Here is a 25940-nt window from a genome sequence, read left to right as displayed (position 1 = left end):
TTAAAGACGGGAAGAGGCATCCTTCCTGATTGCGACGGCATAGAGGAACTCTCAATGAAAGCACTAATGTCAGTGTCAAAACCGGTGGATCTCGGGTAAGGGGTCCAGAACTGTGCGTCTAGGCCAGATGGTAACAGGAGGCAAGGAACACGATGTTTTACCCAGGTTCGGGCCCTCTTGATGGAGGTAAAACCCTATGTCCTGCTTGATTAATATTGATGATATGGGTAGTACAAGAGTAGATCTACCACGAGATCAAGGAGGCTAAACCCTAGAAGCTAGCCTATGGTATGATGGTTGTATGATGAAGTTGTCCTACGGACTAAAACCCTCCGGTTTATATAGACACTGGAGAGGGTTAGGGTTACACAAAGTCGGTTACAATGGTAGGAGATCTAAATATCCGCATCGCCAAGCTTGCCTTCCACGCCAAGGAAAGTCCCATCCGGACACGGGACGAAGTCTTCAATCTTGTATCTTCATAGTCCTGGAGTCCGGCTGAAGGTATAGTCCGGCTACCCGGACACCCCCTAATCCAGGACTCCCTCAGGAGTGTTTTAAAGGAGTTTTTCAAAGAAATACCTCGGTGAAGCTACTTACATATTGAGCATCGAGATCTATAGAGATAGATCAAGACGCTTGGTAAGTTTTTTTTTCAATGAGTACATACCTTGACAAGTTTTTGAAGTACTAGTTCAAAATGGAACAATCAAAGAAAGAGCTCTTGTCTGTGTTGCAAGGTGTGAAATTGAGTAAGACTCAAAGCCCGACCACGACAGAAGATAGAGAGAGAATGAAAGTCATTCCCTATGCCTCAACCATAGGTTCTAGAAAGTATGCCATGTTGTGTACCAGACCTATTGTATACTGTAACGCCCTCGATGCGGCTATATCTCCCACGTGTCGAAGCACGACTTAGAGGCATAACCGCATTGAAAGCAATGTCCCAAGTGAGGTAATCTTCACACAACCCATGTAATACATAAGGGAAAGAGATACATAGTTGGCTTACAATTGCCACTTCACACAATACATGAATAAAGCATTACAACATCCAAATACAATCGAGGTCCGACTACAGAACCAAAATAAAAGAAGAACCCCCAAATGGGACAAGGTCCCCGATCGACCCCAACTGGGCTCCACTATTGATCAACTAGAACGAAACAACACAAAGGACAAGATCTTCATCGAGCTCCTCATTGAGCTTAGTTGCGTCAACTGCACGGACTCATCGGCACCTGCAAACTGGTTTTGGAAGTATCTGTGAGTCACGGAGACTCAGCAATCTCACACCCGCGCGATCAAGACTATTTAAGCTTATAGGAAGGGTAAAAAGTATGAGGTGGAGCTGCAGCAAGCGACTAGCATATATGGTGGCTAACATACGCAAATGAGAGCGAGAAGAGAAGGCAATGCACGGTCGTGAAACTATGATCAAGAAGTGATCCTAGAATAACCTACGTCAAGCATAACTCCAACACCGTGTTCACTTCCCGGACTCCGCCAGAAAGAGACCATCACGGTAACACACGCGGTTGATGCATTTTAATTAAGGTCAACTTCAGGTTTTCTACAACCGGACATTAACAAATTCCCATCTGCCCATAACCGCGGGCACGGCTTTCGAAAGTTCAAATCCCTGCAGGGGTGTCCCAACTTAGCCCATGACAAGCTCTCACGGTCAACGAAGGATATTCCTTCTAGCGGGAAGACCCGACCAGACTCGGAATCCCGGTTACAAGACATTTCGACAAGGTAAAACTAAACCAGCAACACCGCCCGAATGTGCCGACAAATCCCGATAGGAGCTGCACATATCTCTTTCTCACGGCACACTCAGATTGTCTTAGGTACGGGTAGGCCAACCCAGAGTTGCCCCTGGTGGCCACCGGCAGCTGACAGGTTGGACCAACACTCAGAGGAGCACTGGCCCGGGGGGGTTAAAATAAAGATAACCCTTGAGTCTGCAGAACCCAAGGGAAAGAAAAGGCTAGGTGGCAAATGGTAAAACCAAGGTTGGGCATTGCTGGAGGAGTTTTACTCAAGGCGAACTGTCAAGGGGCTCCCATTATTACCCAACCGCGTAAGGAACGCAAACTCCGGGAACATAACACCGATATGAAGGAAACTATGGCGGCAAGAGTGGAAAAAAACACCAGGCATAAGGCCGAGCCTTCCACCCTTTACCAAGTATATAAATGCATTAATTAAATAAGAGATATTGTGATATCCCAACAAGTAAACATGTTCCAACAAGGAACAACATCTCCTTGTACCAACAAGGTACAAACTTCATCTTCACCTGCAACTAACAACTTTATAAGAGGGGTTGAGCAAAGCGGTAACATAGCCAATCAACGGTTTGCTAGGACAAGGTGGGTTAGAGGCTTGGTTCAACAATATAGAAGGCATGATAAGCAAGTGGTAGGTATCGCAGCATATGCATAGCAAAAGAGTGAGCAACTAGCAAGCAAAGATAGAAGTGATTTCGAGGGTATGGTCATCTTGCCTGAAATCCCGCAAGGAAGAAGAACGAGTCCATGAAGAAGACAAACGGACGTAGTCAAACGGGTCCTCACAAACGCGACGTTATCGGAACCAACCCGAAGAAGCAACATCGGAAAGAAGCACAAAACATAGTAAACAACCACCGCATAAACATGGCATGATGCGCAAACAAGTATGATGCATGTCCGGTTTAATGAGGCATGGCATGGCAAAGTGCACAAACAATCCTACAAATTAAGTGGAGCTCCATTATGCAACTCCGTTGCATAATGACGAAACACCACAACAATTATTTAGTCCGATCTTGTTTATGTACCCAACAATATTAAATGTTGTTAGCATGAAAAAAGGGTGAAGCAAAGTAAAACTACCTATCTAGTCAAGTTTAAATGAGGCCGGAAGCAACGAACAACAATTCCGGAAAAATCCTCATGTGCATATTTTGGTTATGGTACTGTTCTGCCCTAAACCAAATTTTATAGTTGTTAAACATGCAAGATGAGTGCACCATGTTAAACTAGGCATTTTTCTACCCCATTTACATATAAAGTTTATTCGAAACCGAGCTACAGTTATTTAATTATGATTTAAATCATTTTAACATGGCATAGGAGCAAATTAAAGCAAACATCATTTTAAACATCTCAAACATGCATGAAAGTTGGATATTATGAATCTAGACAAAATTCTAAACAAGTTTCATATATAAATCATTTTAAACCGATGCACGGTCATTAAGTTATTATATGCATGAAGTATAGGGACCTTTCTGCAAAAGGGTCGTCTCTGGAAAATTATGGAAAACCTCCTGAACTGAAAAAAAACATAACGGGCCGAATCTGCAGGCTGCCGGGGCGCTCACCCTGGGCTGAGGCCCGGTTCGAAGGGGAAGCAGGCCGAATCTTGGCGCTGGATGCGGCCCATGCGGCCTGCACGCCTGTCATCGTCCTTCTCCTCGATCCAGAGGGGGTCAAGGGAAAACAGGGGCGGCGCGATCTTCGGTAACCGGCAAGGCGAAGGCATGGCGTCATGCGGCGAGGCCAAGGACGGGTGGATCCGGGGTAGGGCGGCGTTCTCCGGCGGAAGGGGCGCAGGGGCTTGCGGCTCGGCGCGGGGCTCACCCATCCATGGCGGCGGCGTCCTGGAGGATTCCTGTAGAGAGAGGCGAGAGGGAGTTGAGATGAGGGGACCGGAGGAAGGAGAGAACGGGAACCAGGGCGACACTCAACTGAGGCGGCGAGGGTGGAGATGCTCGGGGCGCGTCTCGAGCAGAGGAGGAAGAGGCGAGGACGAAGACCATGGTCCTGTTGCTGCTGCTCGCGGGATGGTGAAGGCGATGGAAAACGGGCACGAGGGCCTTGCTCCTTTGGGCGATGGATGGCAGAGGAAGATCTCCTCCCTTGGATCGTGCGCGCAAGGCAGAGCGCTCCGACTCGGTAGAGCGAAGGGTTCGAGGGAAGGATGGATTTTTGTTGGCTGGTCCGATGAAGAAACGAGGGGGATATTTTGGATTGGGGAGGATCCCGAGGTGGGAGATGCTAGCGGCGGTGGGATGGGACAAGGGTCCTAATTTTTAGGGTTTGTCCAAATAGACTAGGTGTGGAGTATATATATACCTCACAGACTAGGTTAGGGGCTACCTCGTCCCTACGATCGCAATCGGATGATCGCGGATAAAATAGTTAGGGAGCCCAAATAAGAAAACGATGACGTTTTGTAGACGTCTGGGGATGATCCGGACACAACGGTGGCGACAGTCCGGGTCGGGTCCGGGACAATTTCGGACGCGCACGTGAGGGGTTCGATGCACTGTGCAGAGAGGGTTTCGGACCATGCGGTCGCGTCGGACAACTCCGGAAGCGAAGAGGGGAAGGAGGATGGACTAGGTGGGCTGCAAGTGGGTTGTGAAAAATGTGTTGGACTGAGATGAGAGGGGAGGAGTGCAGCCCGGCAACTATTTCCGGAGACCGAAAACATCCGACTTTTAACCGGCTATATTGCCGCTATAGTTTAACGGTTGGGCTATCAAACGAACTCCAAATACGATGAAACTTGACAGGCGGTCTAGCTACACTAAAATAAGACCACACGTCAACTCTCATCTCATTCCGAGAACACTTACCGGCCACTTATAAAATACTATTTCGGACATGCCGCGGGCGCGTGCAAGTGTGGTTGGGCTCAGAATGGACAACGGACGGAATTGGGGGAACCCGGACGGATGCAGGTTTTGAAAACATGATGATGCAATGCACATGATGACATGATGAAATGCAACACGCAAGCAAATGACAAGGCCACAACAGCGAATAACTGGAAGACACCTGGCGCAACGGTCTCGGGGTGTTACATATACCCTGCCCTGAGTTTGGCAAGGGAGTATAATTTTTGATCTAGGAGTAGATCACTGGACAACGGTCAAAATTATCCTTAGAGGACTAAGGAGATATTTCTCGATTATGGAGGTGATAAAAAGTTCGTCGTAAAAAGTTACATCGATGCAAGCTTTGACACCGATCTGGATGACTCTAAGTCACAATCTGGATACATATTGAAAGTGGGAGAAATTAGCTAAAGTAGCTCCATGCAGAGCATTGTAGACATAGAAATTTGCAAAATAAATACGGATCTGAATCTGGCAGACCCGTTGACTAAACTTCTCTCACAAGCAAAACATGATCACACCTTAGTACTCTTTGTTGGAAATATGCCCTAGAGGCAATAATAAAAGTATTATTATTATATTTCCTTGTTCATGATAATTGTCTTTTATTCATGCTATAACTGTATTATCCGGAAATCGTAATACACGTGTGAATACATAGACCACAATATGTCCCTAGTGAGCCTCTAGTTGACTAGCTCGTTGTGATCAACAGATAGTCATGGTTTCCTGGCTATGGACATTGGATGTCGTTGATAACGGGATCACATCATTAGGAGAATGATGTGATGGACAAGACCCAATCCTAAGACTAGCACAAAAGATCGTGTAGTTCATTTGCTAGAGCTTTGCCAATGTCAAGTATCTCTTCCTTCGACCATGAGAGCGTGTAACTCCTGGATACCGTAGGAGTGCTTTGGGTGTATCAAACATCACAACGTAACTGGGTGACTATAAAGGTGCACTACAGGTATCTCCGAAAGTATCTATTGTTTTATGCGGATCGAGACTGGGATTTGTCACTCCGTGTAAACGGAGAGGTATCTCTGGGCCCACTCGGTAGGACATCATCATATGCGCAATGTGACCAAGGAGTTGATCACGGGATGATGTGTTACAGAACGAGTAAAGTGACTTGCCGGTAACGAGATTGAACAAGGTATTGGATACCGACGATCGAATCTCGGGCAAGTAACATACCGATAGACAAAGGGAATTGAATACGGGATTGATTAAGTCCTTGACATCGTGGTTCATCCGATGAGATCATCGTGGAACATGTGGGAGCCATCATGGGTATCCAGATCCCGCTATTGGTTATTGACCGGAGAACGTCTCGGTCATGTCTACATGTCTCCCGAACCCATAGGGTCTACACACTTAAGGTTCGATGACGCTAGGGTTATAAAGGAAGTTTGTATGTGGTTACCGAATGTTGTTCGGAGTCCCGGATGAGATCCCGGACGTCACGAGGAGTTCCGGAATGGTCCGGAGGTAAATATTTATATATGGGAAGTCCTATTTTGGCCACCGGAAAATGTTCGGGATTTTTCGATATTGTACCGGGAAGGTTCTAGAAGGTTCCGGAGTGGGGCCCACCTGCATGGGGGGACCCACATGGACGTGGGTAGTGGGGGCAAGGCCCCACACCCCTGGTCAAGGCGCACCAAGATCCCCCCTTAGAAGGAACAAGATCATATCCCGAAGGGATAAGATCAAGATCCCTAAAAAGGGGGATAACAATCGGTGGGGAAGGAAATAATGAGATTTCTTTCCTCCCACCTTGGCCAACGCCCCAATGGACTTGGAGGGCAAGAAACCAGCCCCTCCACCCCTATATATAGTGGGGAGGCGCATGGGAGCTATAGACGAAGTTCTGGCACAGCCCTACCTCTCTTCCTACTCCTCCTCTCCCATGGTGCTTGGCGAAGCCCTGCTGGATTGCCACGCTCCTCCACCACCACCACGCCGTTGTGCTGCTGTTGGATGGAGTCTTCCTCAACCTCTCCCTCTCTCCTTGCTGGATCAAGGCGTGGGAGACGTCACCGGGCTGTACGTGTGTTGAACGCGGAGGTGCCGTCCGTTCGGCACTAGGATCATCGGTGATTTGAATCACGACGAGTACGACTCCATCAACCCCGTTCACTTGAACGCTTCCGCTTAGCGATCTACAAGGGTATGTAGATGCATTCTCTTTCTACTCGTTGCTGGTCTCTCCATAGATAGATCTTGGTGACACGTAGGAAAATTTTGAATTTCTGCTACGTTCCCCAACAGTGGTATCAGAGCTAGGTCTATTGCGTAGATTCTTTGCACGAGTAGAACACAAAGTAGTTGTGGGCGTTGATGTTGTTCAATATGCTTACCGTTACTAGTCCAATCTTGTTTCGACGGTATTGTGGGATGAAGCGGCCCGGACCGACCTTACACGTACTCTTACGTGAGACAGGTTCCACCGATTGACATGCACTTGGTGCATAAGGTGGCTAGCGGGTGCCAGTCTCTCCCACTTTAGTCGGAACGGATTCGATGAAAAGGGTCCTTATGAAGGGTAAATAGCAATTGGCATATCACGTTGTGGATTTGCGTAGGTAAGAAACGGTCTTGCTAGAAACCCATAGCAGCCACGTAAAACATGCAAACAACAATTAGAGGACGTCTAACTTGTTTTTGCAGGGTATGCTTTGTGATGTGATATGGCCAACAAGAATGTGATGAATATATGTGATGTATGAGATTGATCATGTTCTTGTAATAGGAATCACGACTTGCATGTCGATGAGTATGACAACCGGCAGGAGCCATAGGAGTTATCTTTATTTATTGTATGACCTACGTGTCATTGAAGAACGCCATGTAAACTACTTTACTTTATTACTAAACGCGTTAGTCATAGAAGTAGAAGTAGTCGTTGGCGTGACAACTTCATGAAGACACGATGATGGAGATCATGATGATGGAGATCATGGTGTCATGCCGGTGACGATGATGATCATGGAGCCCCGAAGATGAAGATCAAAAGGAGCAAAATGATATTGGCCATATCATGTCACTATTTGATTGCATGTGATGTTTATCATGTTTATGCATCTTGTTTACTTAGGATGACGGTAGTAAATAAGATGATCCCTTACAAAATTTCAAGAAGTGTTCTCCCCTAACTGTGCACCGTTGCTACAGTTCGTCGCTTCTAAGCACCACGTGATGATCGGGTGTGATGGATTCTTACGTTCACATACAACGGGTGTAAGACAGTTTTACACAGCGAAAACACTTAGGGTTAACTTGACGAGCCTAGCATGTGCAGACATGGCCTCGGAACACGAAGACCGAAAGGTCGAGCATGAGTCGTATAGTAGATACGATCAACATGAAGATGTTCACCGATGATGACTAGTCCGTCTCACGTGATGATCGGACACGGCCTAGTTGACTCGGATCATGTGATCACTTAGATGACGAGAGGGATGTCTATCTAAGTGGGAGTTCATAAGATGAACTTAATTATCCTGAACATAGTCAAAAGACCTTTTGCAAATTATGTCGTAGCTCGCGCTTTAGTTCTACTGTTTTAGATATGTCCCTAGAGAAAATATAGTTGAAAGTTGATAGTAGCGATTATGCGAACAGTAGAAAGCTTATGTCCTTAATGCACTGCTCAGTGTGCTGAACCCCAAACGTCGTTTGTGGATGTTTCGAACATCGAACATACACGTTTTGATAACTACGTGATAATTCAGTTCAACGGTTTAGAGTTGAGGCACCAAAGACGTTTTCCAAACATCGCGGAACATATGAGATGTTTCGAGGGCTGAAATTGGGATTTCAGGCTCATGCCCACGTCAAGAGGTATAAGACCTCCGACGATTTTCTTAGCCTGCAGACTAAGGAGAAAAGCTCAATTGTTGTGAATCGAGTGGGAGTTGATCTTCCAGATGAAATAGTGATGGTTCTCCGAAGTCATTACCACCAAGCTGCTAGAGCTTCATGATGAACTATGATATATCAGGGACATATATGATGATCCTTGAGATATTCGCGATGTTTGACGCCACGAAAGTAGAAATCAAGAAGGAGCATCAATTGTTGATGGTTGGTGAAACCACTAGTTTCAAGAAGGGCAAGGGCAAGAAGGGATACTTCATGAAACGACAATTCAGCTGCTGCTCTAGTGAAGAAACCCAAGGTTGAACCCAAACCCGAGACTAAGTGCTTCTGTAATAAGGGGAACAACCACTGGAGCAGAATTACCCTAGATACTTGGTAGATGAGAAGGCTGGCAAAGTCGATATAAGTATATTGGATATACATTATGTTAATGTGTACTTTACTAGTACTCCTAGTAGCACCAGGGTATTAAGATACCGGTTCGGTTGCTAAGTGTTAGTAACTCAAAATAAAAGGCTACGGAATAAACGGAGACTAGCTAAAGGTGAGCTGACGATATATGTTGGAAGTGTTTCCAAGTTTGATGTGATCAAACATCACACGCTCCCTCTACCATCAAGATTAGTATTGAACCTGAATGGCTTATTGAATCTCGATCGTAGTGATACACATTTTCATTCCAAAAGATATAAGATAGTAATGATAGTACCACTTACTTGTGGCACTGCCATGTAAGTCATATTGGTGTAAAACGCATGAAGAAGCTCCATGTTGATGGATCTTTGGACTCACACGTTTTTGAAAAGTTTGAGACATGCGAACCATGTCTATTGGTGTATATGCATGAAGAAACTCCATGCGAATGGACCGTTTGAACTCACTTGATCTTGAATCACTTGAGACATGCAAATCATACCACATGGGCAAGATGACTGAAATCCTCGATTTCAGTAAGATGGAACAAGATAGCAACTTGTTGGAAGTAACACATTTTGATGTGTGCAGTCGAATGAGTGCTGAGGCATGCAGTGAATATCATTATGTTCTTACTTCACAGATGATTCGAGTAAATGTTGAGTATATTTACTTGATGAAACACAAGTCTGAATTATTGAATGGTTCAAGTAATTTCAGAGTGAAGTAGTAGATCATTGTGACAAGAGGATAAAATGTCTATGATATGATCATAGAGATGAATATCTGAGTTACGAGTTTTGGCACACAATTAAGACATTGTGGAAATTGTTTCGCAATTAATACCGCCTGGAACACCATAATGTGATGGTGTGTCCGAACATCATAGTTGCACCCTATTGGATATGGTGCGTACCATGATGTCTCTTATCGAATTACCACTATCGTTCATGGGTTAGGCATTAGAGACAACCACATTCACTTTAAATAGGGCACCACGTAATTCCGATGAGATGACACCGTATGAATTATGGTTTAGAGAAACCTAAGTTGTCGTTTCTTAAAAGTTTGGGGCTGCGACGCTTATATGAAAAAGTTTCAGGTTGATAAGCTCGAACCCAAAGTGGATAAAATGCATCTTCATAGGAAACCCAAAACAGTTGGGTATACCTCCTAATTCAGATCCAAAAGCAATATGGATTGTTTCTAGAATCGGGTCCTTTCTCGAGGAAAAGTTTCTCTCGAAAGAATTGAGTGGGAGGATGGTGGAGACTTGATGAGGTTATTGAACCGTCTCTTCAACTAGTGTGTGACAGGGCACAGGGAGTTGTTCCTATGGCGCCTACACCAATTGAAGTGGAAGCTTATGATATTGATCATGAAACTTCGGATCAAGTCACTCCCAAACCTCGTAGGATGACAAGGATGCGTACTACTTCAGAGTGGTACGTAATCCTGTCTTGAAGGTCACGTTGCTAGACAACAATGAACCTACGAGCTATGGAGAAGCGATGGTGGGCCCGGATTCCGATAAATGGCTTGAGGCCATAAAATCCGAGAGAGGATCCATGTATGAAAACAAAGTGTAGACTTTGGCAGAACGGCTCGATGGTCGTAAGGCTAATGAGTACAGATGGATTTCAAAAGGAAGACGGACAATGATGGTAAATGTCACAATTAAGAAAGCTCGACTTATCGTTAAGATGTTTTCCGACAAGTTCAAGGAGTTGACTACGATGAGATTTTCTCACTCGTAGCGATGCTAAGAGTCTGTTGGAATTATATTAGCGATTACTGCATTATTTATGAAATCTTGCAGATAGGATGTCAAAACATTGTTTTCTCGACGATTTTAATGAGGAAAGGTTGTATGTGATACAACCGGAAGGTTTTGTCAATCCCGAAAGATGCTAATAAGTATGCAAAGCTCCAGCAATCCTTCTAAGGACTGGAGTGAGCATCTCGGAGTTGGAATGTATGCTTTGATGATGATCAAAAATTTTTGGGTTTGTACAAAGTTTATGAGAAACTTGTATTTCCAAAGAAGTGAGTGGGAGCACTATAGAATTTCTGATGAGTATATGTTGTTGACATATTGTTGATCAGAAATGACGTAGAATTTCTGGAAAGCATATAGGGTTATTTTGAAAGTGTTTTTCAATGGAAAGCCTGGATTAAGCTACTTGAACATTGAGCATCAAGATCTATAAGGATAGATCAAAATGCTTAATAATACTTTCAAATGAGCACATACCTTGACATGATCTTGAAGGTGTTCAAGATGGACCAGTCAAAGAAGGAGTTCTTGCCTGAGTTGTAAGGTACGAAGTTAAGACTTAAAGCTCGACCACGGCAGAATAGAGAGAAAGGACGAAGGTCGTCCCCTATGCTTAAGACGTAGGCTCTTCAGTATGCTATGCTGTGTATCGCACCTGAAGTGTGCCTTGCCATGAGTCAGTCAAGGGGTACAAGAGTGATCCAAGAATGGCTCACAGGACAGCGGTCAAAGTTATCCTTAGTAACTAGTGGACTAAGGAATTTTCTCGATTATGGAGGTGGTAAAACAGTTCGTCGTAAAGGTTACGACGATGCAAGCTTGACACCTATCCGGATAGCTCTAAGTAGAGAGACCGGATACATATAATGGAGCAATAATTTAGAATAGCTCCAAGTAGAACAGTTGTTTGGAATAGCTCCAAATAGAGCGTGGTAGCTGCATCTAGGAGATGACATAGAGATTTGTAAAGCACACACGGATCTGAAAGGTTCAGACCCGTTGACTAAAACCTCTCTCACAAGCAACATGATCAAACATAAAACTCATTGAGTGTTAATCACATAGTGATGTGAACTAGACTACTGACTCTAGTAAACTCTTGGGTATTAGTCACATGGCGATGTGACCTGTGAGTGTTAATCACATGGCGATGTGAACTAGATTATTGACTCTAGTGCAAGTGGGAGACTGTTGGAAATATGCCCTAGAGGCAATAATAAAAGTATTATTATTATATTTCGTTGTTCATGATAATTGTCTTTTATTCATGCTATAACTGTATTATCCGGAAATCGTAATACACGTGTGAATACATAGACCACAATATGTCCCTAGTGAGCCTCTAGTTGACTAGCTCGTTGTGATCAACAGATAGTCATGGTTTCCTGGCTATGGACATTGGATGTCGTTGATAACGGGATCACATCATTAGGAGAATGATGTGATGGACAAGACCCAATCCTAAGACTAGCACAAAAGATCGTGTAGTTCATTTGCTAGAGCTTTGCTAATGTCAAGTATCTCTTCCTTTGACCATGAGATCGTGTAACTCCTGGATACCGTAGGAGTGCTTTGGGTGTATCAAACGTCACAACGTAACTGGGTGACTATAAAGGTGCACTACAGGTATCTCCGAAAGTATCTATTGTTTTATGCGGATCGAGACTGGGATTTGTCACTCCGTGTAAATGGAGAGGTATCTCTGGGCCCACTCGGTAGGACATCATCATATGCGCAATGTGACCAAGGAGTTGATCACGGGATGATGTGTTACGGAACGAGTAAAGTGACTTGCCGGTAACGAGATTGAACAAGGTATTGGATACCGACGATCGAATCTCGGGCAAGTAACATACCGATAGACAAAGGGAATTGAATACGGGATTGATTAAGTCCTTGACATCGTGGTTCATCCGATGAGATCATCGTGGAACATGTGGGAGCCATCATGGGTATCCAGATCCCGCTGTTGGTTATTGACCGGAGAACGTCTCGGTCATGTCTACATGTCTCCCGAACCCGTAGGGTCTACACACTTAAGGTTCGATGATGCTAGGGTTATAAAGGAAGTTTGTATGTGGTTACTGAATGTTGTTCGGAGTCCTGGATGAGATCCCGGACGTCACGAGGAGTTCCGGAATGGTCCGGAGGTAAAGATTTATATATGGGAAGTCCTATTTTGGCCACCGGAAAATGTTCGGGATTTTTCGGTATTGTACCGGGAAGGTTCTAGAAGGTTCCGGAGTGGGGCCCACCTGCATGGGGGGACCCACATGGACATGGGTAGTGGGGGCAAGGCCCCACACCCCTGGTCAAGGCGCACCAAGATCCCCCCTTAGAAGGAATAAGATCATATCCCGAAGGGATAAGATCAAGATCCCTAAAAAGGGGGGATAACAATCGGTGGGGAAGGAAATAATGAGATTTCTTTCCTCCCACCTTGGCCAACGCCCCAATGGACTTGGAGGGCAAGAAACCAGCCCCTCCACCCCTATATATAGTGGGGAGGCGCATGGGAGCTATAGACGAAGTTCTGGCACAGCCCTACCTCTCTTCCTACTCCTCCTCTCCCATGGTGCTTGGCGAAGCCCTGCTGGATTGCCACGCTCCTCCACCACCACCACGCCGTTGTGCTGCTGTTGGATGGAGTCTTCCTCAACCTCTCCCTCTCTCCTTGCTGGATCAAGGCGTGGGAGACGTCACCGGGCTGTACGTGTGTTGAACGCGGAGGTGCCGTCCGTTCGGCACTAGGATCATCGGTGATTTGAATCACGACGAGTACGACTCCATCAACCTCGTTCACTTGAACGCTTCCGCTTAGCGATCTACAAGGGTATGTAGATGCATTCTCTTTCTACTCGTTGCTGGTCTCTCCATAGATAGATCTTGGTGACACGTAGGAAAATTTTGAATTTCTGCTACGTTCCCCAAAACTCTTTGGGTGTTAATCACATGGTGATGTGAACTAAGATTACTGACTCTAGTAAATCCTTTGAGTGTTGGTCACATGGCGATGTGAACTATGGGTGTTAATCACATGGTGATGTGAACTATTGGTGTTAAATCACATGGCGTTGTGAACTAGATTATTGACTCTAGTGCAAGTGGGAGACTGAAGGAAATATGCCCTAGAGGCAATAATAAAGTTATTATTTATTTCCTTATTTCATGATAAATGTTTATTATTCATGATAGAATTGTATTAACCGGAAACTTAGTACATGTGTGAATACATAGACAAAATAAAGGGTCCCTAGTATGCCTCTACTTGACTAGCTCGTTTATCAAAGATGGTTATGTTTCCTAACCATAGACATGTGTTGTCATTTTATGAACGGGATCACATCATTAGGAGAATGATGTGATGGACAAGACCCATTCATTAGCTTAGCATTATGATCGTTACAGTTTCATCGCTGCTGCTTTCTTCATGAATTATACATATTCCTCAGACTATGAGATTATGCAACTCCCGAATACCGGAGGAACACCTTGTGTGCTATCAAACGTCACAACGTAACTGGGTGATTATAAAGATGCTCTATAGGTGTCTTCGATGGTGTTTGTTGAGTTGGCATAGATCGAGATTAGGTTTTGTCACTCCGTGTATCGGAGAGGTATCTCTGGGCCCTCTCAGTAGTGCACATCACTATAAGCCTTGCAAGCATTGTGACTAATGAGTTAGTTGCGGGATAATGCATTACAAAACAAGTAAAGAGACTTGCTGGTAACGAGATTGAACCAGGTATTGAGATACCGACGATCGAATCTCGGGCAAGTAACATACCGATGACAAATGGAACAACGTATGTTGTTATGCGGTTTGACCGATAAAGATATTCATAGAATATGTAGGAACCAATATGAGCATCCAGGTTGATTTGATGACGAAAGTTTGTTCGTAGTCCCGAATGAGACCGGGGACATGACGAGGAGTCTCAAAATGGTCGAAACGTAAAGATCAATATATTGGAAGGCTATATTCGGACATCGGAAAGGTTTCGAGTGATTCGTGTATTTTTCGGAGTACCGGAGAGTTACGGGAATTTGTATTGGGCCTTTATGGGCCATAAGGGAAAGGAGAGAAAGGCCTCAAGGGTGGTCGCGCCCCTTCCCCATGGACTGGTCCGAATTGGGCTAGAGAAAGGGGGCGTCCCCCTTCCTTCCTTCTCCTTCTCCCTTCCCTTTTTCCTATTCCACGTGGGAGTTGGAATCCTACTAGGACTAGGGAGTCCTAGTAGGACTCCACACTTTGGGCGCGCCCTATGAGGGCCGGCCTCCTCCTACCTCCATCCTTTATATACGTGGTCAGGGGGCACCCCATAGACACACAAGTTGATCATTGATTTCTTAGCCGTGTGCGGTGCCTCCCTCCACCATAATCCACCTCGGTTATATCGTAGCGGTACTTAGGCGCAGCCCTGTTCCGGTAGCATCATCAACACCGTCATCACGTCGTCGTGCTGACGAAGCTCTCCCTCGAAACTCCGCTGGATCGTGAGTTCGTGGGACATCACCGAGCTGAACGTGTGCACATCACGGAGGTGCCGTACTTTCGGTACTAGATCGGTCGATTGTGAAGACGTACGACTACATCAACCGCGTTGTCATAACGCTTCCGATTAGTCTACGAGGGTACGTAGATGAAACTCTCCCCTCTTGTTATCATGCATCACCATGATCTTGCGTGTGCGTATGAATTTTTTAAAATTACTACGTTCCCCAACATATATTGCGTTGGGATGTGTACAAAATACATACAAGTATCGAGAGTTTCTAATGTGTCTATCTATGAGCCCGACTCCGGGCTTATATAACACACTGGGGTTTATTCTAAAAGAAACACACTGGGGTTCCTAAGGTTACAGATCCTAATTGGCTATGTAGGTGGAGGTAGAGTCCTCCATGACTTGGTCTCGCTTGTCTTGTAAGTCAAGTCTTCCGAATTCTTCGCGTAATCCGCCACTGGCCGTCTAATGTGGCCAAGGATGGAACCAACCTAGTGGTCCTTAGCCTGGCCCTCGAGGCCAGGAATTGACGTGGTGAGAGATCCCTCGACCAAGACACGATCAAATGGAGCACAGACAAATAAAGTTTTCATGGGCATGTCCACAAACCCTGTTTGCACACATTCGCACACGTACCAAGGGCACACTAATCTAGTTCATGAAGATGTTTTTTTACCAAACACGCAAAATATCTAACTACTTCCTGTTGTATTTTCTTTAGCCAAGGGAAGTTTCTCTGAGTTGAGTTCAAGAAGATGGAAGCACGTGCATAAAAAATGAGTTTTTCAGCGAACCAATCTATGCTTGGATAGTTAAGAGGAGAGTTATATCCCAAGCCCACCAAAGTTCAAGTCATAGATTGACACTGTACCGGTTCAGAAGGTGTTTTTTTTGCATGGGTCTTTTGAAAGTGCTCATAGGGGCAGGATGTACATGTATGTATTCATGGTGGTGAGTATATACGTCTGCTATGTTAAAGAAAAACCTTTCTTCTCCGAAAAAAAACCCTTTCCGTTGGCTTTTGTCTTTTGGAACTGTTCCTAGCCAGCTGGCCTCCTGACTGAATCAGCCGGCGGGGGCACAGCTGCAGAGCAGCCACCAGGCGGGTGGGCCCCGATGATAAACCGTCAGGGCTCTGGACGGACGACACTGACCGATCATCAAAGAGGAGTTCCGGCCCATATACGATGGCTCATTTGGGCTGGAATCTCTGGCAGGCGACCGAACCAGGTCCAACAATCCAGGGCCCGGGCTCCCCTCAAGAGCAGTAAACAATTCCGGTCCGCGCCGCGGCCCGCGACACAGAATACGCCTCCGCAGCCAGCTCACGCACTCCCTTCTCTACATTAGCCCTGGCGTATCCAGCGGGGCCAAACCCTCTCTCTCTCTCACTCGCTCCGCCCGGCCGCCCGACTTTGACCGCCTCCTCGTCTCCGCTCCCACGCCCGCGGGAGAGAGGCGACCGGCGGCGGCGCGCGAGGAGGGCCTACCCATCCCACCCACCACCCCGCCGGCCAAGATGTTCGGCCGCGCCCCCAAGAAGAGCGACAACACCAAGTACTACGAGGTGCTCGGGGTGCCCAAGAACGCCGCCCAGGACGACCTCAAGAAGGCCTACCGCAAGGCCGCCATCAAGAACCACCCCGACAAGGGCGGAGACCCCGAGAAGGTCCGATCCCCCCCTCCTCCCCTGCGATCATCGCGTCTTAGCTGCTACTTTTTCGGTCCGTTCGGGCGCGATCTGGTGTGATCTGATCTGCTATGGCAAGGTAGAACTAGATAGATCGGGCGCGGGAAGTTCGTTCGGTGCAGGGAGTCAATTCGCGTAGGGGCAATCTGTGATGTGGCCGAGCTGCGAATTTTGTGTGGGTTGATGACGATCTGCTTCTGCTGGGGTTTGTAGCTCCCGTTGCGTCTTCGAGGATTTGCAGTGGCGATTCGCAGAAGGAAAAGAAGAGGATTTGCTGTGGCTAGTCAAGGAGTGCTTGCCCTGTTTGTTGTGGTTTGATGTGAAGTGGTCATGATCGCGATCTTTGGGTGACGGCTATTGCTTTCTGGAGTGCTGGCTACTGATACGTATAGTAAAGTTTCCCTCGGCGTAAATTTGGCTAGATTCGGGGAACAGAAGTACAGTTGTTTGCATCTTTTTGCAGGGCAGTTATTTTGCATCTTCATTGTTAATTAAGACTTAGTAGCTTAAAAAATGCTCCTGGTTGGATAGTACTCATTTGGTGATTCATCTGTGGATAATGCATATTTCTGGTCGTCTTTTATAGTTCGTTATAAGGCGGACAACCGTTTTGTTAGTGTCATGGGAAGACATCTGATGCTTCTTGCTCTGATGTCGCCACGAGTAATACATGAGAATGTCACCTCACGCACCACAATTCCACCACCCCTCGACAGTGACTGTTCCCAGTTGTTACTTGTTATATAGGAGTCCATCAATAGGGCAGCATGTGGGACATGCAACATTCCCATATCATGGAAGCCCATCTTTTAGCTAGCTTATCACATGGGGTGGTTATACATTCCATTGGTCATGCACGATGTCCCTGCTGATAATTGTGTATGGAAGTGTCAAATCCCATGCTGTTGACAGAAAATGATATCCGTCCAGTCTGTATTTCATACGAAGGATCATTCGCCTTATCTGTTTTTGGACTTTTATGAAGCTTATCATATGACATCTATGTGGAACTTATGGTTTTCTACAGCACCCCCATTTTTGCTCTGATGCAGATTCCCTTACTAAAAGTGGCCAGTTTGTTAGGACAATGTTCTATTGGTTAAATGCTGTGATCTATCAGGGTAATTTATCTGTTGGACAGTTCTTAGATCTGTATGATGTCTGTTTATTTATTATGCTTCTTGCTTATCTGTGATATATTGGGTGATTGATCTGCTTGACAACTGTAATCTCTTTATTCTGTTACTTTGCTGTGGTGGAGTGGTACAGAATTTGCTTTTTTGTCTTGCTTATGTTGTGTAATATGATATTTCTTGCTTTGATGTAAATTTAACAAAATTTACTCTTTAAACTGTGAAAAAAGTTATTGGATGTGATGGGATTCTGCCTGGGAAGGGTTCAAATGTATCTAGTTTGCGCAAATATACCATTGTCGTTTTTCTGTACTGTTGTTTTTGCTCTCATGCCAATATTATCTGCTGATTTACCATGATCTGCAGAATGGAAGGCTTATTTCAAATGTATGTGTTGTTTAAATTTTATTTCAGTTCAAGGAGCTGGCACAAGCCTATGAGGTTTTGAGTGACCCTGAGAAGCGTGAGATCTATGATCAGTATGGCGAAGATGCTCTCAAGGAGGGAATGGGTGGAGGAGGAGGTGGTGGAGTTGATCCATTTGACATCTTCTCATCATTTTTCGGGCCCTCTTTTGGAGGTATTGTTTGAAGGCAACCTATTTTTCTGTTTGACCATCAAACTCTGTTATATAGTGCATGCCGTCTTGATGCAATAAATAAATTGCATATGTATATTTTGTGCACAGGTGGTGGTGGTGGCAGCAGCAGGGGCAGAAGGCAAAGGAGGGGAGAGGATGTTGTCCATCCACTTAAAGCTTCTCTAGAAGATCTTTACAATGGTACTTCGAAGAAGCTCTCTCTTTCCCGCAGCGTCCTCTGCTCCAAGTGCAAGGGGTAAGTCTAGTTTGTTCCTTCCCAGTTGACCATGTGTTTTCTGTAGTGCTGGTCTTGAACATAGTTCCTTGTTTATTTCAGCAAGGGCTCCAAGTCTGGTGCTTCCATGAGGTGCCCAGGTTGCCAGGGTTCAGGCATGAAAGTGACTATTCGTCAGCTGGGGCCTTCCATGATACAGCAGATGCAGCAGGCCTGCAATGATTGCAAGGGCACCGGGGAGAGTATTAATGACAAGGATCGCTGCCCAGGCTGCAAGGGTGAGAAGGTTCTTCAGGAGAAGAAAGTTCTGGAGGTTCACGTTGAGAAGGGGATGCAACACAACCAGAAGATCACCTTCCCTGGTGAAGCTGATGAGGCGGTACGCTTGTTCAGTCTATGATATTCTTTATTACTCTTTATTGTGTAGCTTTGCTTCGATGTCCACAAACTAACAGTGTGTTTTGTTTTCAGCCTGACACTGTTACTGGAGACATTGTATTTGTCGTCCAGCAGAAGGAACACCCGAAGTTCAAGCGAAAGGGCGATGATCTCTTCTATGAGCATACCATATCTCTCACTGAAGCTCTTTGTGGGTTCCAACTCGTCCTGACCCATCTGGACAACAGGCAGCTGCTCATTAAATCAAACCCTGGTGAAATTGTCAAGCCTGGTATGGCCTCATAGATCTCAGCGACCAATGTGTATGTTCATGCAAAAAATGTAGTTGATGATAATCTTTGGTTTCAAAATCTGAGCAGATTCATTCAAGGCAATCAGCGACGAGGGAATGCCGATGTACCAGAGGCCGTTCATGAAGGGCAAGCTCTACATTCATTTCACAGTGGAATTCCCCGACTCGCTGGCACCGGATCAGTGCAAGGCTCTCGAGGCTGTGCTTCCACCAAAGCCTGCATCCAAGCTGACCGACATGGAGCTTGACGAATGCGAGGAGACGACGATGCATGATGTCAACATGGAGGAGGAGATGCGCAGGAAAGCCCATGCTGCTGCTCAGGAGGCGTACGACGAGGACGACGAGATGCCTGGAGGCGGTGCCCAAAGAGTGCAGTGCGCACAACAGTAAGCTAGGGTTGGGCAAGCTTTTTGGGGACCCAAGATCAAGATGCCTGCCTGCTCTCTGGGGTTTTGGTGGTGTTATCGATGAAGCTGATTTTTGCCCGTTTGGCGCCGGGGCTGTATCCATCCATGTCTTTTGAAAAATGCTACGTGGCTACTCTTAATGTAGTGTGATACTCGTATAAAAGCAATCTGTTTGTGAAAACTAACGAACGCTGTCTGAATACGTTGTCTAAGCAGAACCGTGGACAATTTTGCAAAGCATGTTTGTGGTTTTTGATCAGGTTTTTAATCAGGCTGGCATCATGATCATCACCATGCACATTATGATCTATTTCCATTATTGTCGACCTAAGCACAATTCCATTATATTGGAATAACATACTACGTAGAAGAAAACAGGAGTAGCAGTTGAAAGGAGTTTATTACTGCAGAGATTGCAGGGCGAGAGGCACCGTGCTGTGCTAGGCCTGCTGGACCGAGACCCAGATCTTGACGCCGAGGGAGCAGTAGTTGCCGATGGTGCAGACGTAGTATTTGACGCCGGCGAAGTCGAGGTGGAACACGGCGGGGCTGCTCTTCAAGGTGTCCGAGTATTGGTCCACCCACGAGCAGGCCTTGTACTCCCAGCCCCCCACCTCCACCACGTCGTACATCCCCGCGTCGAACCTGAACACTGCACGCACGCACGCATTCTCGTCAGAGAACAGACACCAACTGCACTCGTGCTCTGTAGCGCTCGCGCTTGAGAGGAACGGTGATGGGTGGCTCACCGAGGTTGTCGCCGACGAAGATCGTCGTGTTGCCCGCCCAGTTGCGGTAGTAGTCGCTGCTTGTGGGGATGGACCAGAGCGAGCCCCCGACGACGTGGTCCGTCGCCGTCGTCGGCACCGCGAGGATGACGCAGCCGGCCAGCAGCGCCGCGAGCAGGGACGGGATCGCCGTCGCCATCGCCAACGGTGATCCGCCGGAGGGACACGGAACGGGAGACGAGCGAAGGAACGAGCAACTGCTCTCTCCCTCTGCAACTGCGACAGCAACAGCGGGCGTTATGCTCTCCTCTCCAGTGAGCCCACGGAAAAAGAAACCGAAACGCAGCTCATGGGCCTTAGAGGCAGACCGAAAGAGGCCCACCCATTCGGGGGCGACTCGCAGCGCGGCCCAGCAAGCAGCCAGGCCCGCCCCCTCGTATATATAAGTGCCACCACGCTGCTCCCATCCCTAGCCCTTTCGCTCGCCCGCCCGCCCCCGCCGCCGCCGCCGCCTCCTTCCGCAGGAGCTCCCTCCTCGCAGGCGAGATGGTACGTCCGACCTCCTCTGCTCTCCTCTTCCTCCATGGCTGCTGCTTCGGTCCGCCCGCAGCGTCTGGCTTCCGTGCGCCTCCGCCGCGGTGGCCGTCGCCTAGGTTTTCGATTTGTTTCATAGCTTGTGACCCGGGGCTTTAGGGTTTAGCACCTCCTAGTCAGATCTGCGGTGTGCTTGCTCTGTGTCGCGGAGTAATCGTCCTCGCAGCTCGTAGAATCTGCTAGATCTGGATTTCTGCTGCTTCATAAGAATTTGTTGCTCGCGAATCATGCCGTAGTAGTATTGCCTGCGCTAATCGTTTAACAACTGATGCGAGAAGAAGTTCCCATTTCTTAGACCAGATTCATCATTGTGGTGGATTGACGAGGGATGACTGTTGGTGTGGTTTTGTTTCTGCTCGCACAGTAGACTCGGGGTTCATTTAGGAATTACCAGTTGTGATTATTCCTAACTTGGGATGCTCCATGAGGTTTCTCGTCATTTAATGGAACTATGAACCACTTAAAATCTTGTCTTCAATGTTTTGTTTGTGCCGCGTGAGTGATTACTAGGATTTCCTGGGTAGCACTGATGTTCCAAACCTAGGTGTACTCATGTGCTTCTGTTTGATATGTCTTGTAGGTGTACATCAAGAACCAGAAGACAAGGGCGTACTCCAAGCGTTTCCAAGTCAAGTTCAAGAGAAGGCGCCGTAAGTCTTCAACACCTGCCGCTCCATGAATCTGCTACTTGTCATCTAACAGCGATTCTGATAGTGTGATTTTCCTTTTCCCCTTGTTTTCTCAGAGGGCAAGACTGACTACAGGGCCAGGCTGAGGCTCACAAACCAGGACAAGAACAAGTACAACACTCCTAAGTACCGTTTTGTTGTGCGATTTGTATCCTTCAAAGTTTCTTCATTATAATTTGTGCACTTGTGAATCATCTATATGCTTCTGCTTATTATTACCATGGAGATATTTTGTATCGCTTAACAATAGTACTTTAGACCAACAAGGATGTCACTGCACAAATTGTTTATGCTACCATTGCTGGTGATATTGTGATGGCCGCTGCCTACTCCCATGAGTTGCCTCGCTATGGTCTTGAAGTTGGCCTCACCAACTATGCTGCAGGTTGATTTTAGCTACTGAATGAATGCGCAAATGCATGCTGTGATCTTATGCATGCCTCTTTTCTAATCTAATTTTCTGAACGCATGGTGTAGCTTACTGCACTGGTCTGCTTTTGGCTCGTCGTGTGCTTAAGAACCGTGATCTTGATGAGGAGTATGAAGGCAATGTTGAGGTATAATCTGGCTTCAACATTATTTTCAGTCTAATATCCTGATTTGCTGCTTCTGATGAACACAACTATTATATGTCTGTGCTCAGGCCACTGGTGAGGACTTCTCTGTTGAGCCTTCTGATGAGAGGAGGCCTTTCCGTGCGCTCTTGGATGTTGGTCTTATCAGGACCACCACTGGAAACCGTGTGTTTGGTGCCCTTAAGGTATGCTATGTTATTACTGTACAATTTTATAATTGCAGACAGGCACTCATTGTCACAAGCCTTTGACATGAAACTATTGGCAAATCATGATTGTCCGTTCTACTTTAGCTCCTTTGATCTTGGGAGTTTAATTGCATGATTGCTCTGTAACTTGTTTATAGCTGTTCTGCTCTACTGTGTCAAATTTCTATAGCAACTATTTATGTTATTTGACCTAGGGAAAAATCATTGTTATTGCCGTTTGTTCTCATCTTTTATTTGCATTGGATGTGATATGTTGCTCCTTATTCTGCTGCACTTCAGAACTTATTTTGTTTTTCGAATTCACTGGTTGTATCCCTTTAGAGCTTTTTTGCTGCTGGTGTAATTATTTTTGGTCCTGCAGGGAGCTTTGGATGGTGGCCTTGACATTCCCCACAGTGATAAGAGATTTGCTGGTTTCAAAAAGGACGAGAAGTCTCTGGATGCTGAGATTCACCGCAAGTACATCTTTGGAGGGCATGTTGCTGACTACATGAGGGTGAGTTGGCAGCCATTGCTCTCTTGATTCTGTATTACTTGACCCTTGTTCATGCTGTTGTATCTAGAGCAGTGAAAAGACCCTAGTTCCTCTTTCATCTCTTACTGAACTTTTGCCTCTCTTATTTCAGTCGCTAGCAGATGAGGAACCAGAGAAATTCCAAACTCACTTCAGTGAGTACATCAAGAGGGGAATCTCCGCTGATGACATGGAAGCAGTTTACAAGAAGGTTCATGCCGCCATCCGTGCTGATCCCACCATGGCCAAGTCAACCAAGGCGCCTCCCAAGACTCACAAGAGGTATAGTCGGCAAGCTCTTTATCATACTGTCTTGAGTACATTTACTCTCGACTTCATTGTGAGCTGCTTTCTGAACATCGTCTTTCTGATGCAGGTACAACCCCAAGAAGCTGACCTATGAGCAGAGGAAGGCCAGCCTCGTCGAAAGGCTCAACGCCCTCAACAACTCTGCCGGTGCCGCCGATGATGACGAGGAGGACGACGAGTGAAGAGCGTTCTTGTCCACCCCAGTGTAGTATTGCAACGTGCGTTTTTGTTGAAGTCTGGCACCCTGCCCAACGGGCCTGTTCCTTTGAGTTTTGGTTATGTCGCTTGAGTTATAGATTGTGTTATCTGGATTATGTGCCGTGCTGGCATTTGGATCTTAATCTTAATCCTTTAGTCTGGCACCCTTTCTTTATTTTTTGTGGCTGTTCCATGCTGGTTGGCCTTAGGTTGACATGACCTTCGTTGAGGTCTTTTCAGCTTATTACTAACCATACTAAGTTTATGATTTTAATGTTGCTGCGAAGTCATTTCTTCTTTCGCAGACAGATTTTGATCGTAAGCAAATGCTAGCCACAAACTTCTATTGTAAATAAAGTTGCATAATTACCAATACAACTTTGCTCCAGCTTTTACGAGTTGGCCGCTGCAAGAAGGAAATTTGCCCACCAGAGCACTAGCCGAGTTAAGTGAGACGGGAAAGAACAGATTTTAGGCCTCCTTTGGTTTGGAGGAATTTCATAGGAGTTCTAGAGGATAGGATTCTTAGGATTTTTTTCTTTAGAGCCCTTTGGTTCATAGAAATAGATTCCTATTCCTACATAGAATTAGTTTTTATCCTTCACATTTTATAGGAAAATAAAAATAAGCCTACATTTAATGGAAAAATTTCTTTGGTGTCAACCAAATGACATTTTATTTCCTATTCCTATTCATAGAATTTAAGATACATTCTCATTTCCTACAAAATTCCTATTTCTATGATTATCCTATCCTAGAACCAAAAAAGGCCTTAAGCTGGAGCAAAGAAGATGTTACTGTCGTGCCCTGCCGTTCGTTCGATCGATCAGTCCAGGAAGAAAGACATAAGCTCCACCGTGGCGCTCAATCTCGAGGTGGCTGAGGTAAGCGCCGTGGCGGTGATCATCGTCGCCGTCGCCGTCGCCGCCTCAGCGCGCGCTCCGCGAGGCGACGCTGGAGGCGGGCGAGGCAGCGCTGCTGCGTGTTCTGCCTGTCGGAGTACGCCAAGGCGCTTTATGCATGTGGTGCGGGCGCTTCTTCCACCCCGCGTGTGACGCCGTCCGGTGGATCCGGGCGTGCCCGCTCTGCCGAGGCGCGCTCTGGCCGCCCGGGCCGCCGCCATCGCCATAGAAGAGCAACTCAAACGGGGGCGACCGAACGGACACATGCTTTGTCGCTTTTTTGTTTGTTTGGGCCGGCCAGGCGAACACACGTGTCAACATTATCAAATGGAACGGCTTGACCGCCTAACGGGAGGTGGACTCAAATATGTCGGCATGAAAAAACAGCTCACAATAATAAACATAATTAAACATAAGTGGCCGGTCAACCGCCGGCCAAAGTCTACATAAACCTAATTAAACATTAATTAAAGTCTGCGCCCGCACGCTGCCATCCTGCACGTTGTCCTAGACATCACCGGCCTTGCCCTTGCCCTTGTCGTCGACGTCACCATGGCCAGTGAGGTCGATGAAGACGGGAGCAGGGCGAGCCCACCCGAACGCCGCCTGGTGGGCCTTCGAGTGTCAACATTACCATGGCAGCCTCCTTCGGCGTCTGCTGGGGCGACGGCATTGCGGCTAGCCGCGCGCGCTCCTCCTCCTCAAGCCACATCGCCTCCGTGTCACGTTGCAGCAATTGCTCGTAACATATCTGCCGCTCGCCGTCGGCCTCCTCCTGGGCGAGCCAGTGCGCCTTCGAGTGCTCAAGGTGGGCCACCTCCTCCTCTCGCGTCGCGGCGTAGTGGACATGAGGCGTGCTCACCTACTCGCGGTACAGGCCGGTCCACGTGTAGGCCTCCTCCGGCCAAGTGGGTGGAGGCGGGGAGCGCTTCCGCGTCGGTTCCGTCTCCGGCTTGGACTCGACGGGAGGTGGCGGTGGCGGTGGCGGGACGACGAGCGGGGTGTGGACGGAGTCCTCCGCCGCCGACAGAGCAAGGGCTTGCTCCAGCCCATCCCAGTGCGCGTCGTCCTCGAGCCGGCTAGCCTCCAGCGCGTGCTGCAGGGCCTCCTCAAGGGCGGCTTGGTACTCCGCCGCCGACAGAGCAAGGGCTTGCTCCAGCCCATCCCAGTGCGCGTCGTCCTCGAGCCGGCTAGCCTCCAACGCGTGTTGCAGGGCCTCCT

At 46.9% G+C, this 25940-nt stretch overlaps 2 protein-coding genes across 2 annotated transcripts; both read left to right on the top strand.

Moving 5' to 3' along the window:
- Positions 1–16631: 16631 nt before the first annotated feature.
- LOC119303000 (dnaJ protein homolog 2-like) lies at positions 16632–20260 on the top strand. The gene is made up of 6 exons (XM_037580077.1): positions 16632–16931; positions 18500–18665; positions 18774–18921; positions 19003–19279; positions 19372–19570; positions 19659–20260. Exons 1-6 carry the CDS (start codon positions 16782–16784, stop codon positions 19982–19984), a joined length of 1266 nt encoding a protein of 421 aa, XP_037435974.1. The 5' UTR covers positions 16632–16781; the 3' UTR covers positions 19985–20260.
- An 867-nt stretch (positions 20261–21127) lies between these two features.
- On the top strand, positions 21128–23995 carry LOC119302999 (60S ribosomal protein L5-1-like). Its single transcript, XM_037580076.1, has 9 exons — positions 21128–21278; positions 21904–21973; positions 22069–22160; positions 22271–22397; positions 22490–22569; positions 22656–22772; positions 23158–23292; positions 23423–23592; positions 23687–23995. The coding sequence occupies exons 1-9, from the start codon at positions 21276–21278 to the stop codon at positions 23799–23801; spliced, it is 909 nt and encodes a 302-aa protein (XP_037435973.1). The 5' UTR covers positions 21128–21275; the 3' UTR covers positions 23802–23995.
- The last annotated feature ends 1945 nt before the right edge of the window (positions 23996–25940 follow it).

Source organism: Triticum dicoccoides, chromosome 5A (assembly GCF_002162155.2).
Source record: "Triticum dicoccoides isolate Atlit2015 ecotype Zavitan chromosome 5A, WEW_v2.0, whole genome shotgun sequence".
Taxonomy (NCBI): domain Eukaryota; kingdom Viridiplantae; phylum Streptophyta; class Magnoliopsida; order Poales; family Poaceae; genus Triticum; species Triticum dicoccoides.
This window is presented reverse-complemented; position numbering and strand designations above follow the sequence as displayed.